Source organism: Camellia sinensis, chromosome 3 (genome assembly GCF_055761805.1).
Source record: "Camellia sinensis isolate YWXY chromosome 3, ASM5576180v1, whole genome shotgun sequence".
NCBI classification, from domain to species: domain Eukaryota; kingdom Viridiplantae; phylum Streptophyta; class Magnoliopsida; order Ericales; family Theaceae; genus Camellia; species Camellia sinensis.
In genome coordinates, this window is record NC_138963.1 from 9,938,451 (window position 1) to 9,951,880 (window position 13,430).

General features: G+C 44.3%; 1 protein-coding gene across 1 annotated transcript; it reads left to right on the forward strand.

The window, feature by feature from the left end:
• The first annotated feature begins 317 nt into the window (after nucleotides 1-317).
• LOC145821305 (uncharacterized) lies at nucleotides 318-1,799 on the forward strand. Its single transcript, XM_082917810.1, has 2 exons — nucleotides 318-799; nucleotides 1,196-1,799. Exons 1-2 carry the CDS (start codon nucleotides 318-320, stop codon nucleotides 1,797-1,799), a joined length of 1,086 nt encoding a protein of 361 aa, XP_082773936.1.
• The last annotated feature ends 11,631 nt before the right edge of the window (nucleotides 1,800-13,430 follow it).

Below are 13,430 nucleotides of genomic sequence, written 5' to 3' on the forward strand. Positions count from 1 at the left end.
GCCGTCGTGACGAGCAACCGCGTGACTTGAGGACATGGTTGAACGACAACCAAGGGGATGACCGACGGTTGCACAAAGTAGCAGAACGGTGATTAGAAAGGGAAAAGGAGTATCAAGATCGGTCCGTTCATCAGATAGAGCGTCGTGCTCTGGACCAACTAGTCTCTTCCCCACTTTGCCCTGAGATTGAAGCAGTGGAAGCTCCTCATAAGTACAGTCCACCGAAATTCATCCTTTATGATAGGAAGTCAGGCCCCCTGACTCATATCAGCCATTACCGCCAAATGATGTCACTTTGGAATCAAAACGATGCGTTCATGTGCAAGGTTTTTGCCTCTAGCCTTGGTGAGCACGGTCTTCGGTGGTATGACAAGCTTCCTCCTCAATCAATCTATGATTGGGCTCAGCTCTTCGAAGTCTTCCTTGCACGGTTTGTTTCTAATAGCCGAATCCCGAAGGGATTGGATACCTTGTTCAATACTCGGAAGGATAAAAATGAGTCTTTGCGCGAATACGCTCGACGATATTGGGAGGCATATGGCGATTTGGAAGAAGATGTTTGTAGTGAATCGTTAACAGCTCTATACTTCAAACAAGGCCTCCCCCATTCACATAAGCTCAGGCAGTCATTAACGAAACGACCCGCCTCTGACTTGAAAGATCTGAGGGCTCGAATAGAGGAGCGAGCCCGTAAGGAAGATGACACAACCTCTATGCAAGTTTCGGTTGCAGATGAGGGAGTTAAGGCCTCTTGGCAACATAAGGCCAAACCGCCTAGGAGGGAGGACCAAAGAAGGAGGTATGGCCAAAATAAGCAACCGACCATGCAAACCAAAGAAGAAATGAGTAGATCCTACAAAGCCATAACCACTGTGTTCACGGAGCCGATCTATAGGCTCTTGGAAAAAATCAAGGGAGAACCCTACTTCGTTTGGCCTCCTAAGATGATGGTGGGCCTTGCTCAGTGCAACTAGGAGTGATGGTGCACCTACCATCGTGAGAAAGAGCATAAGACGCAGAACTGCAGAGACCTTAAGAGGCATCTCGAAGACTTGGTCACTGTCGGCCACCTCGAGCAATGGATCGATGTGGAAAAGACAAGGGCAAAACAAGGACAACCCTCAACCCCTCTACCAGAGTACCAAGCCCCAAGGCTACTGATAAACGTTATCCATGGGATGACCGACCCCCAAAGGGAGAATGCCCTTCGTGACGAGATTCAGAGAGCCATGCACTTGCAACAAGTCATGTCAGTAGGACCATTGCTCAAGAAGTCCAGAACGGAAGCAAAGCCCTCTCAGTTCGACATTGTGTTCTCCGATAAAGATCTGGAGGGGATCCAACATCCTCACACTGATGCCTTAATCGTCACCGTCGGTGTGGCGAACAAATTTGATGTGAAACGGGTCTTAATTGATCAAGGGAGCACCGCTGACATTATGTATTATGACCTTTTCAAAAAGTTAGGTCTTGATAAGCAACACTTAATCCCTGCAGTCTCCCCTTTGGTCGGCTTCAATGGACAGACGGAGTGGCCGCTCGGCCGGATCACCTTGTCCGTCACAACAAAGTCCAAAGTGGTCCCTGTCGACTTCTTGGTGATCAACACTTCATCTCCTTACAATGCAATACTCAGTCGACCTTGGATTCATACAATGGAGGCAGTACCATCTACTTACCACCAGGTAGTCCATTTCCCAACAAAGAATGGGGTGGAGGAGATCAAGGGTGACCAAGTAGCGGCAAAGCACTGCTTCATCGCCGTCATGAAGTCTAAACAAGCATACAAAGAAGTCTAGATGGTCGAACTGCCTGATTAGCCTGTATTGGAAGACGTTGGTAGAGTACTAACAGAGAAGATGGTGGAGGACCTCGAAACGATCTTGGTGGGCGGAGGAGATCCAGACAAGTTCTTTCTGCTCGGCACTTCGCTTCTCGCTGGAGAGAAGGAGCAGTTGCTAACTCTCCTCCACAAGAATATAGAAGTATTTGCCTGGTTTGCTTATGAGACTCCTGGGTTAGACCCAGCCTTTGCGTGTCACCAACTCAATGTCCAACCAGCAGCTTGGCTCGTAGTCCAAAAGAGAAGACGATCATCCGCAGAACATACAGAAGCGGTCATCCAAGAGGTAAACAAGCTTCTGGTGACAGGGGTCATACGGGAGGTACAATATCCGAAATGGTTGTCTAACATCGTCGTGGTGAAGAAAAAGAATAGAAAATGGAGGGTGTGCGTCAACTTCACCAGCCTCAATAAAGCTTGTCCTAAGGACAACTTTCTTCTCCCACGGATAAACCAACTAGTAGATGCAACTGCCGGACATGAATGGATAAGCTTTCTAGATGCGTACAGTGGCTATCATCAAATCCCCATGTTTGGCCCTAACCAGGAGAAGACAGCATTCATTAGCCCAAGGGGCACCTACTGCTACAAAGTGATGCCCTTCGGTCTGAAGAACGCCGATGCGACCTATCAACGGATGGTCACTAAAATGTTCAAGGACCAACTAGGCAAGACTATGGAGGCCTATATAGATGACATGGTGGTCAAAAGTAAATTGGCCGAACATTATCTGAGAGACATGGAGGAAGTGTTCCAAATCCTGAAGACCCACAAGTTTCGCTTGAATGCCTCGAAATGTGCATTCGGGGTAGGTTCAGGGAAGTTCTTGGGATATATGGTGACCAAGCAAGGTATCAAAGTCAATCCTGACTAGATCAAAGCCCTCCAAGGCATTGAGGCACCTACAAAGGCCAGGGAACTCCAAAAGCTCACTGGTATGGCTGCAGCATTGAATCGTTTCATTAGTCGGTCTTCCGATCGAATGAGACCCTTCTTCCAACTCTTAAGGAAGAAGGCAAACTTCGAATGGGTGACCAGTGCTTCGAAGAACTCACAGAGTTGAAAAAGTATCTTTCTTCCCCTCATCTTTTGCCTACTCCAGTCCCCAACGAAGAGCTCTTTCTTTACTTGGCTGTCTCCGATCACGCTGTAAGTGTAGTCTTGATTAGAGAGGAAGAGAAGGAACAAAAGCCAGTATACTACGCCAGCAAAACCATCTTGGATGCCGAAACTAGATACCTACCTCTAGAGAAGCTGGCATACGCGCTACTGATAGCCTCCAGGAAGCTTGCTCACTACTTCCAAGGACACACTATCAATGTCCTCACAGAGTACCCTCTAAAGTTTGTGTTCAGCCAAGTTGATTTATCGGGCCGGACAGTGCAGTGGGCAGTAGAATTGGGGAAGTTTGACATTAAATTCCAGCCATGGATTGCTATCAAAGCTCAAGTGTTAGCAGACTTCGTAGCTAAATTCACTCTAGGACCGACCGGCCCCTCCGAAGGGAGCTCGGCCTTAGCAACCGGAATCCACAACACTCATCAAACCCCTGCCGAGGCATGGAAACTTTTCACTGGAGACGTTTGGCAGCTGTTCGTGGATGGATCCTCCAACCAAAAGGGTTCTGAAGCAGGAATGGTCCTTATTTCGCCAGAGGGGTTTGTTTAGGAGCAAGCCATCAGACTGGGATGGAAGGTTTCCAACAACGAAGCGGAGTACGAGGCTCTACTAGCTGGTTTACGCAGCGCTGAACACTTTAATGCAGAGGAGTTGCTCGTTTATAGCGACTCCCAACTTGTGGTGAACCAATTGACTGGAGTATACGAAACTTGCGAAGACCAAATGACATCCTATGCAGAACAAGCCAAGCACCTAATCCGCAAATTTCAAGCTATTAGGGTTGTGAAAATTGGTTGTGATGGAAATATCCACGCCGATGCCTTAGTCTGTCTTGGCTCTTCGGTGGACTCCAGAAATGGTCGCCAGATATGGATTGAATTTGTTCCTCAACCGACTGTCAATCCACCCAGCTTGGTCCTATGTACTGACCTCGGTCCGAGCTGGATGGACCCACTCCTTGCCTTCTTAAAAAATGGTACCCTTCCAGATGACAAGAAAGAAGCACATAAAACAAGGCACCTGTAGACACCCCATTTTTGACCGTTCTCAAGACTTGGACGTCATTGTTTGAACACTCGATGATCATCCATGCTCGTGTTCCTTTCGAGTTCTTGAAGGTCTCGGCTGTGCGCCTTGCCTTGGAGCCTCCCAACTTGTCTGTTTTGTGCTTGGTTGTGGACCAAGAGCTTGTGGCTTTGTTTTTGAGAGAAGGGGGTGGCTTGCTGGCCAGCCCTACAACCCATCGGCCAGGCCCCCTGTCCATCGGCCGTGCCCTCTTTCCATTAGCCATTAGTGGTGGCCGGTCGGCATCATTGATGGCCGGTCGGCCCCTTTAATGGTCGGTCGGCCATTGTTTTTGGCTGAGGCCCTTTTCTTTGCTTTTGCAGATATTTTGTTGCCAGCTGTGCCAGCTGGTAAGCATAGAATGCATCCTCTATACACGTGTATGGAGGGATTGCACCAAGCTTCTAGCTTGTCCAAGAAGCTTGAGACTTGGATTTCTATATAAGGGGAGGCTCCTCTCCGCTTTCAGTGGTTCAGCATTTTTAGGGCTAAACATATCCCTCTCTCTCTCTATATATTTCTCGCTCTCTCTCTATATTTGTACTAGTTTGTGCCTTAAAGTGTATTTTATCTTCACTTTTGCACTGCAACACCTAGTTAAACACCTTCACTCTTGAGGTGAGGTTCTTGGAGATTGTATTTGACTGGTTTTAGCTTGGTTTTGCCTCAAAAACTTGCTGTTATTGCTGTGCTTCAAGGGTGAGTCTCATATCTTCTTTAAAGCTTTATTTTCATTGCTTATTTGGCCATCCTTGCATATTGTTTTAGGCCTTACTTTCAACTACAAAAATATTTGTTTTCAAGTGTTTAAGATGGTTGTTTGAGGCCTCTTTGGTGTTGAGGGTGTTCTACCCTCTTGTGTGCCTTGTTGGCTTGAGCTTGGTGCCATCTTTTAAGGCCTTTGAGGCAATCTTTATTTGGCCTTTTACCACTGAAATCCAGTGGATTTTCAGTGGTAGAAATGTGGTTTTGAGGTCCAAAATGAGTGGGGGTGGTCCCCTCTCCTCTTGTCTTGTTTGCTTGCCTTGTTGGTCTAATTATTAAGCATGTATTTGTAGCATGTGTTGGCTTGTTCTCAGCCTATTCTTGGCCTTATTTCAGCATGGTATAACTCTGTTTTGGCTTGGTTGAGTCACCTCATGCATGCTTTTTACACCTGTAGTGTAATCTTGCCATTTAGCCTTGTGTGCTCAATACTTTGATCCATCATGCTAGCCTATTTTGGTTCTATTTCAACATGTTTTTGGTGTTATTTTGGCATGTTGTAACTCTGATTTTGGTTGATAGAGCCACCTCTTGCATGCTTCTTACACTTGTAGTATAAACCTTGCTCACTAGCCTAGTATACTTGGTGTTTTGGCCCATTATTCTAGCATGTTTTGGCTCCACTCCAGCAAGTTTTTACTCATGTTTTAACATGTTTTAGCTCTATTTTGAGGCTTCTTGATCGTATGATGCTTGTTATGCATGCTTGTAGTGCAATAGCCTTGAATAGCTTTGAGTTTTGAGGTATCTTGCATGCTTGGCTTGAGGTATTTGCATGTTTTGGCATCATTTGGCATGTTATTTCAGAGTACATAGTGTTGCCACACTTCCATGTTTTTCACTCTTTAGGTGCTCTTGAGAGTTGCACCTTTATGCCTTGTTTGTGAGCCAATGCATGAGCATCATTCACTTGCCATTCATGCTATCATTTCAGATCATTTTGGCCACTGTTTTGGCATGCATGAGGTATGTTTGGTGTTGGTTTAGTCCATTGAGCATTGTGTTGCATGGTCCTAGTGTTGTATCCTTCACTAGTGTTTAATGCTTAAGTGTTCTATTCTAGTATGTTGTGCACGAGTGTTTACATGTTAGAGTCTTGTGCATACCACCTTAACATGTTAAGATTGGTGTGTTGTTTGCATAGCATGTTGTTTGCATATGTGTTGCATTGCATTGCATTGTGTTTGGATCGGATGTTGATCCAAACACGAGAAACGAGGGGCGTTTTATACTTGAAGTGATGAAACGCGCCTCATTTCTTTGCCGTCGTCCCCCTTGATTGTGCATGATAGGGTGGAGGCCTCTCGAGTCCTATGTGTTATTTGTGCATTCATCGACATTATGCAAGCTTGACTTTTTGGCCATCATGCATCGAAATGCGTGATTAGTGGCTTAAGACATGATAAGGAGTGTGGTTGCACACACATTCCCTTGCAAACACACTGCCATGCCTCTGTTTGTGCACTGTTGCAGCAAAAGGAGAAATTGTAGGAAGCAGTGGCCGACCGACCGTCAAAGCTGCCGACCGACCACCAAGTCTGCCGATCGACTATCAGAAGTGGCCGATGGCCATCAACTCTGGCCGATGGCTACCATCTCTGGCCGATCATTCCTCAACATGTTCCTGAGATGGGTCAAAAGCAATCTGGAAGTTGGCACAATTTTCAGAAGTCCAAAAGTGTGCAAATAGAGGCATCTTGAGGCAAGGCGGTGGATTTCTGGGAGGACGCGACCGAGCATGCATGCCTCCCTCGCCCGCGAGGCCATTTTACCGCTTTACTAGCTAGTTGTAGTTAATTGCATGTTTTGTAATTAATTAGTTCAATTTGTGTTGTAATAATTAATTAGCTAAGTTAGTTAATTAGTTGTGGTTTGTAATAGTTAGCTTAATTAGCGTTGCTAGTTAGCTTTCATTTCATTCGGACCCTCCATCGAGAGGACAAATGTTATAATAAGTGTGTGTGTGTGTGTAAATATTTTCCAACCCCACGTCTTTCTCCATTTTACTTAACTACTTTCGATGGTTAGTTTTAGGACGTATTTCAATTAGCATCCTTATGCTCGCATTCGTGCATCATTCATTCGTATTGCATGCACCGGGCTCGGCGCATCATTCAAACTACATTGTATTTCAATTCCTATTTGAATACATGTATCAAATTGTAGCATTCATATGCCATCTTAGAATAGTCGAGCCTATTTAGCTGCATTTTGCATGTGTTGCATTAGGCATCTTAACATAGCTAGAATCATGCATTGATTTCTAACTAGTTTTCTTTCTTTGGCTTGGAGTACACTGTGTGTGTTTATGCTTTAGCATCCTTGCATGTGTGTAAGTGACTGCCATGATAGCATGCTTTCCATGAGGCTATGTGTTTAAGTGATTAACTGCGTGAATGTCTGTGGATGAAGGCTTCATTACTTGAATTGGAACAATTCTTCAAAATGTGCGTTTTAAGCCCACTTGAGGTGGCAAAATCATGTTGTTTTAAGCCCACCTTGTTTGGTGGCGAATTTGCGTTTTAGCCTACTTGCGAGTAGCATCTTCAAACCATTTTTCGAAAGACAAACATGAGATGTTTTGTTCCAAATCGAGCGATTTAGTCTATACTTGTGTGTTGTGCGCATCACATAGTAAAAGTTAGATTAATAATCGGAATAAGAACACATGTGTTTTCAAAACAACATATCATGTTTAGTAGAGGCCGATCCTTTGATCGGGCGAGCGGGGGTGCTCATTTCATGACCTTCCCCCCTCGTACCCAAGTTCCCGAGCCGAGGCAACTTTGGTGATGACGGACACGTGGCCTTAGGCACAAGTCAGGGTTTCCTAAATTTTCCAAAACAAAATATTTAGGTGGCGACTCTGAAATCTGGCAAAGCAGTCCATGTTTGGCGTTTTTTGTTTAAAATCGATTTTCCAAAACGATTTGCTAGATTTGGACTTTTTGATGATTTATCAGTCTTACATTGCACCTTGTGAGATTAGATTCAAAATCGTGACAGGAGTCTGAACTGTAGTAGCTAGAACTACAATTTGCGCCCTCTCCGAAAAGGGGGCGGGCGGAGCAGGTTCGGGCCGTCTACAGTTTCTGAGCGCAATTTTGGGTCTCACCTTCGGGCAAGCTCTACAAAAAGTCTTACCTTGGCCCGTATCTTCTTTGTGTTCACCCCAATCTTGTGGAGAACTTTCTTTATGCAATCCACGAGGGGATCTATGGCAGTCACACTGGAGCTCGGTCCTTGGCGCACCGAGCCTTCACTCATGGGTACTGGTGGCCATGTATGCAGAAAGATACCCAACAGTATGTCCAAAAATACGACAAGTGCCAAAGGTTTGCCCCATTCATTCATCAACTAGCCAAGAACTTAACTCCCCTCACCAGTCCATGGCCATTTGCACAATGGGGACTGGACATCGTTGGACCTCTAGCAAGGGGTACTGCTAACAAAAGGTTCTTCGTTGCTGCCACTGACTATTTCACTAAGTGGGTGGAGATTGAAGCCTTAGCAAGCATAAAGGAAACTGACATGAAAAGGTTTGTTTGGAGGAGCGTCATTACTCGGTTCGGCATCCCAAGGGCCCTACTATCTGACAACGGCACCCAATTTGATAGGAAGGTTTTCAGGAAGTTCTGTTCTGACTTAAAAATTGAGTTATGAAATTCTACTCCAGTCTACCCTCAAGGCAATGGTTAAGCTGAAGCGTCTAACAAGACGATCATCAATGGGATGAAGAAGCGGCTGGAGAAGGCCAAAGGAAAATGGGTGGAAGAACTACCAAACGTTCTGTGGGCGTACAGAACAACACCACAGCGATCGACAGGGGAGACGCCTTACTCTCTCACTTATGGGATGGAGGCCATAATCCCCTTGGAGGTCAGCCTTCCCACTATTCAGTCTGAAATCTTTGAACTAGCAAACAATGATAAGGCTATCGCCCAAGCTCTTGAGTTGACAGAGAAGCGCAGAAAGGCCGCACTCATTCATCTGGCAGCATACCAACAACAACTTATTAGAAGTTTCAATAAAAATGTGCTAATTCGCCAATTTCTACCTGGAGATCTGGTGCTAAAGAAGGTCATGGATCATAAGAAGGTCCCTAGTGAAGGAAAGCTCGGCCCTAACTGGGAAGGGCCTTACAGAGTTACATCTGCCTTAGGCAACGGAGCTTACTACCTGACTGACCTAGCAGGCAAGCCCATTCCTCGTCCTTGGAATGTTGCCAACTTAAAGAAATACTATCAGTGATGTAATGATCTAAACAACTTTTGAATGTAATTGCAATTCTCTAAGTATTATTGAAATCATATTTTCCCTATGAATTGTGTTCTTCTTCATATGTGTCATACATATTTTTGCTCGGCAATTGAGCAAGAACGGGTTACAGGTCTTAACCTACGCCCCAGCTTGTAAACTCGACCCTTCGGTTCGAGTAAGACGCCAAGTGGTATAGCTTGGTGGAATTTGTGCCAAGTATCGTTACTTGAAAGCATGGTCCATAGTAACAACTCGCGCTCAACGAAAAGCCGAGTTACACTTTACGATGACTTAAGCTTGACCGAATCAAGTAAAAACCGAACAACGAAATACTCGGCCGAATCCAACTAGACATTTCTAAGGCACAAAGCCTGGTCTGCCCGATTAGACACCCTATATAGTCTCAGAGCCTCTGCTCAGCTAGGGGCATGAAAAGTTATTTCTTTCAATTTTTCTAAGGCACAACACTTATTTTTCCTGAATAGACGGTCCGCTCGGCCACGAAGCCTCTGCTAGGCCAGAGGGGAAAATTCTTTCCTCAAATTTTTCTAAGGCACAAAGTCTAGTTTTACCGAACAAATGGCCTCCTTCCCTACGGCGTCTTTGCTCGGATTGGGGGCATCAAAAGTTATTTCTTCCAATTTTTCTACGGCACAAAGCCTAATCAGACCAACAGGTGGCCTCCTTCTCTAGAGAGCCCCTGCTCGACCGGGGGCAAGCATACTACATGCAAACAAAAATTAGAAACTAAAGTTCAAGACATACAAAAATGCAACAAAGCTTAGCATTACTATAAAGCATCTATTACAAAAAAAGGAGCTCGGCCTTACAAAATGACGATGTCAAACTAGCCGAACTCCAACACTTGTAAAAAAAAAAAAAAGAGAAAAAGAAACAAAAAGGATCTTGTTTTCCAATGACGGCCACACGCCAACTTCACTTACTCGGCTCTTTCGCTAAGCTCTTCCTCTTTTTTGTCGTCGACCCTTGAAGGCCCTGCCTTAGTGCTTACAGGACCACCAAGAGGGTTGGCTCCCTACTGGTCATCAAAAGCAAAGTACAAAGGTGCTCCAAATCGGGCCATGACGGTGGCTTTCCGTTTTAACTCTTTGTTCTCCGCCTTCAGCGCGCAAATCTCTGCTCGCGCATCTTTGTACATACGTTGGAGCAAGGAGAGTTGGGCGTTGACCTGGTGTACATCACTCGTCCTGGTCTGCAGTCGGTAAGACAAGTTAGTGACCGCTACTACTGTCTCTATGCAGGACTTCAATGTAAAGTGGTTGGCTTCTATACCAGATTGAGCGGCCATTATTTGCTCAATCGACAGCACATGAAGGTCAGGAAGAAGAATGATGGGAAGAGTGGGAGTAGGGGCACTCGGCCCCGAACCAGAAGAGTTTATGAGATCGTTCAGGTCTAGAAACAGAGTAAGGGGACGGGATGAGGAGGCCATGGATTAGAGGTGATAGGTGTAAAAGAACTGAGTTGCAGAGAAATAGCAGAGCCTCCTTCGTTTAGTCTCTTTTTTTGTCTCTCGAAAAGAGGAAGAAGAAACAGAGGTGAGTGATGAAGAATGAGAGTTGTGAGTGATGAAGAAAACGGAGAAGACTGATTAAGAAGAAGGCTGAAGAAAAGAGGCTGAAGAGAAGAAGACAAAGAGGGAGAGAGCCGAAGCGAGCGTCATTCGAGGCCTGCTTTTGTCGGCCAGTGACGCAAAAGCAAGCCGCGTGTCAGACGCGGTTATCAAAACAGAAAGAGACGCAGGAGATTTGTATGTGTATGCATGTATGTATATATATTGTATAGCTATGTATCATTTATATATATTTGTTTGAATATTTTGGTCACAAGAGTGGCTTGGTTCGGTCGTTTGACTCAGTGGTTAAGGACCAAGAGACTAAGCCAGAGGTCAAAGGTTCGAACCCTCGGATTAACACATTTCTTTTTCTTTGTTTTTGTGTGTCTTGCGGGCGCTGACGTCAACAAACGGAATATTCCTTCTCTGTAACAAAATATTCCCCAGATGTGTATATGTATACCGTATGTACGTATCTATATGTATTTTGTCTGTACATAAATCTGTATATATCGTATATGTTTATGTATATATATACCGTATATTTGTGTGTGTGTGTGTGTCCGTATATGTAGAGTTTGTCTGTCTATGCCTGTATACGTATTTGTATTATGTATATGGTAGGTATATGTATACGGTATTTTAAAAATATATATATATATATATATAAAATATATATATATATAATGCACGGCAGAGCAACATAGAAGAGTCCGCATAGAAGACAGACACAACCAATGACGGATGACCGAGCTACACAGATTGGACCAACCAAGAGTAAGGGCCGAACAAATGAATAAATTAGGAATTTGGTGGATTTTGGGGCCCACCTGCAAAACCAAACATTTTTAATTAGTAAACCTTGCAATTACAAATCAAAATGGGCCTAGCAAGCACCCCATTGTTTATTTGAGTTGAACATCACGTAGCAATAAAGAAATGTTAAAGAAAAGGATATGGGACCCACTTAATTTGTTCATGGACAAGCATGTATGTCATCAAATATTGCAGTTTACAAGGTAAATCTGTGGGACTGAGCAACTCCGAGCTACACAGCATGCAGGCCGAGATCAAAATATATATATATATATATAAATAAATAAATTTGAAGGCCGACGTACAGTTTGAGCAAATTGGGCCGAGATACAAATAATGGCTTCTACTTAATAATTTTTAGTGCAAGCCAGGGGGCAAATGAAGGGGGCACAATTACTCAAGCCTATTTATATGGAACCTCGTTGGAGTGGACGAAGGTCCCCACTCCGTACTCAAGCCTATTTGTATGGAACCTCGTTGGACTGGACGAAGGTCTCTACTCCGTACTCAAGCCTATTTGTATGGAGCCTCGTTGGATTGGACGAAGGTCTCCACTCCGAAGTGGGCTCTCTCTCTCCACTCTATGATGGGCCGAGCTAAGGGATCAGTCTTGGCCCACTCCTCACTCCGAAGAGGGGAAGACCATGGGCCTGGCCCTAGCACCACTCCCCACTCCGAAGTGGGTAAGTCCATAACATGGGCTCTAAGGCTACCACTCCACGACGCATGAGTGCTAACAGATCAATCAATACCATGTAAAGTAAAAGGCACGTGGTACCCGCGAATGACGGAACTTGCTCCCCTCTATTAAGGGATGTGCTACCATCACGGTTGAGGACCAGGCAGAGAATGAGGGAGCTTAATGAATAAGTCATATGATCCTTATAAAAGGTAACCTTACTCTCCTTGAAAGAGGCTATCTCTTAACGCTAGAAACACACTGGTCTTCTCTATCTTGTCTCTACCAAACTCCGGTACTAACTCGACCGTCGGAGGGGTTTCCGATCGACCCCCGGTTGGGCAGCCTAACTATTTGTTCCTTGTGCAGGCCTTCACCCATCGGTGCACCAGGGTTCGTCCACGAAGTTTCGTCTTACTCTATTGCAGAAATTGGTCAGCACATCTATGATATGAGTAAGAATTGGAGTAAAGATGTTTTATTATATTCCTCGTTGTTCAACCTAAATCTTTCTTGTAATGGATTTGAAAAAACTCTTTTAAGACCTAATCGTTTGAAATCCACTCATATTCTTCCATCCTTCTCATTGACATCTAAATTTGAGTCTTCAAACATAATTGTAAGGCACACTCTTTACATGACTAAATCAAATCCATTCGTTTCAAATCCATGAATCCAAACGCAACCTATAATAATTGTACAAAGATTCTTAACCAAAAAGAGCAGTAGTTAAATGTCGATATGAGTAGGTCGAGCTTATGAGATTGGTACTAATGATGGACAATAAACTACATAAACAAGACAATTACATTCAAATTTATACAGTTCGCAGGAATAGTGAGAGAAAGTCATAAAATACAGTCTAGCATAAGTTCTAATTCATTTTCTACAAGGTCAATGCAAAGAAGCACAACTTTATGGGAAGAAGACAATAAAAGTAAAAAAAGGGAACCTAATTAACATGATTTGCATAGCAAATAGCTCTTCCATCTCTAACTCTTTTATCATAGATGACTCAATCATTAAACCACTTAAGCTGTCGCCTAAGGTCCACAAAAAATCTTAAAGGCTTATTTAGATAAGGCGTCATTTTGATGTTTAATCTGAGACCTCCAAACATCTTGAGCCACTACTGCTTGTTGGAGATCGGGGGCACACCAGGAAACATAAACAAGCAATAACACAAGAGTTTTAACGTGGTTCAGCAATCCGGCCTACGTCCACAAAAGCGATAACACTATATATCAACAAAAAGAGGATTACACACTCAACTCACACTCTCTGTCTCTCTATATAGCTTATTCTCT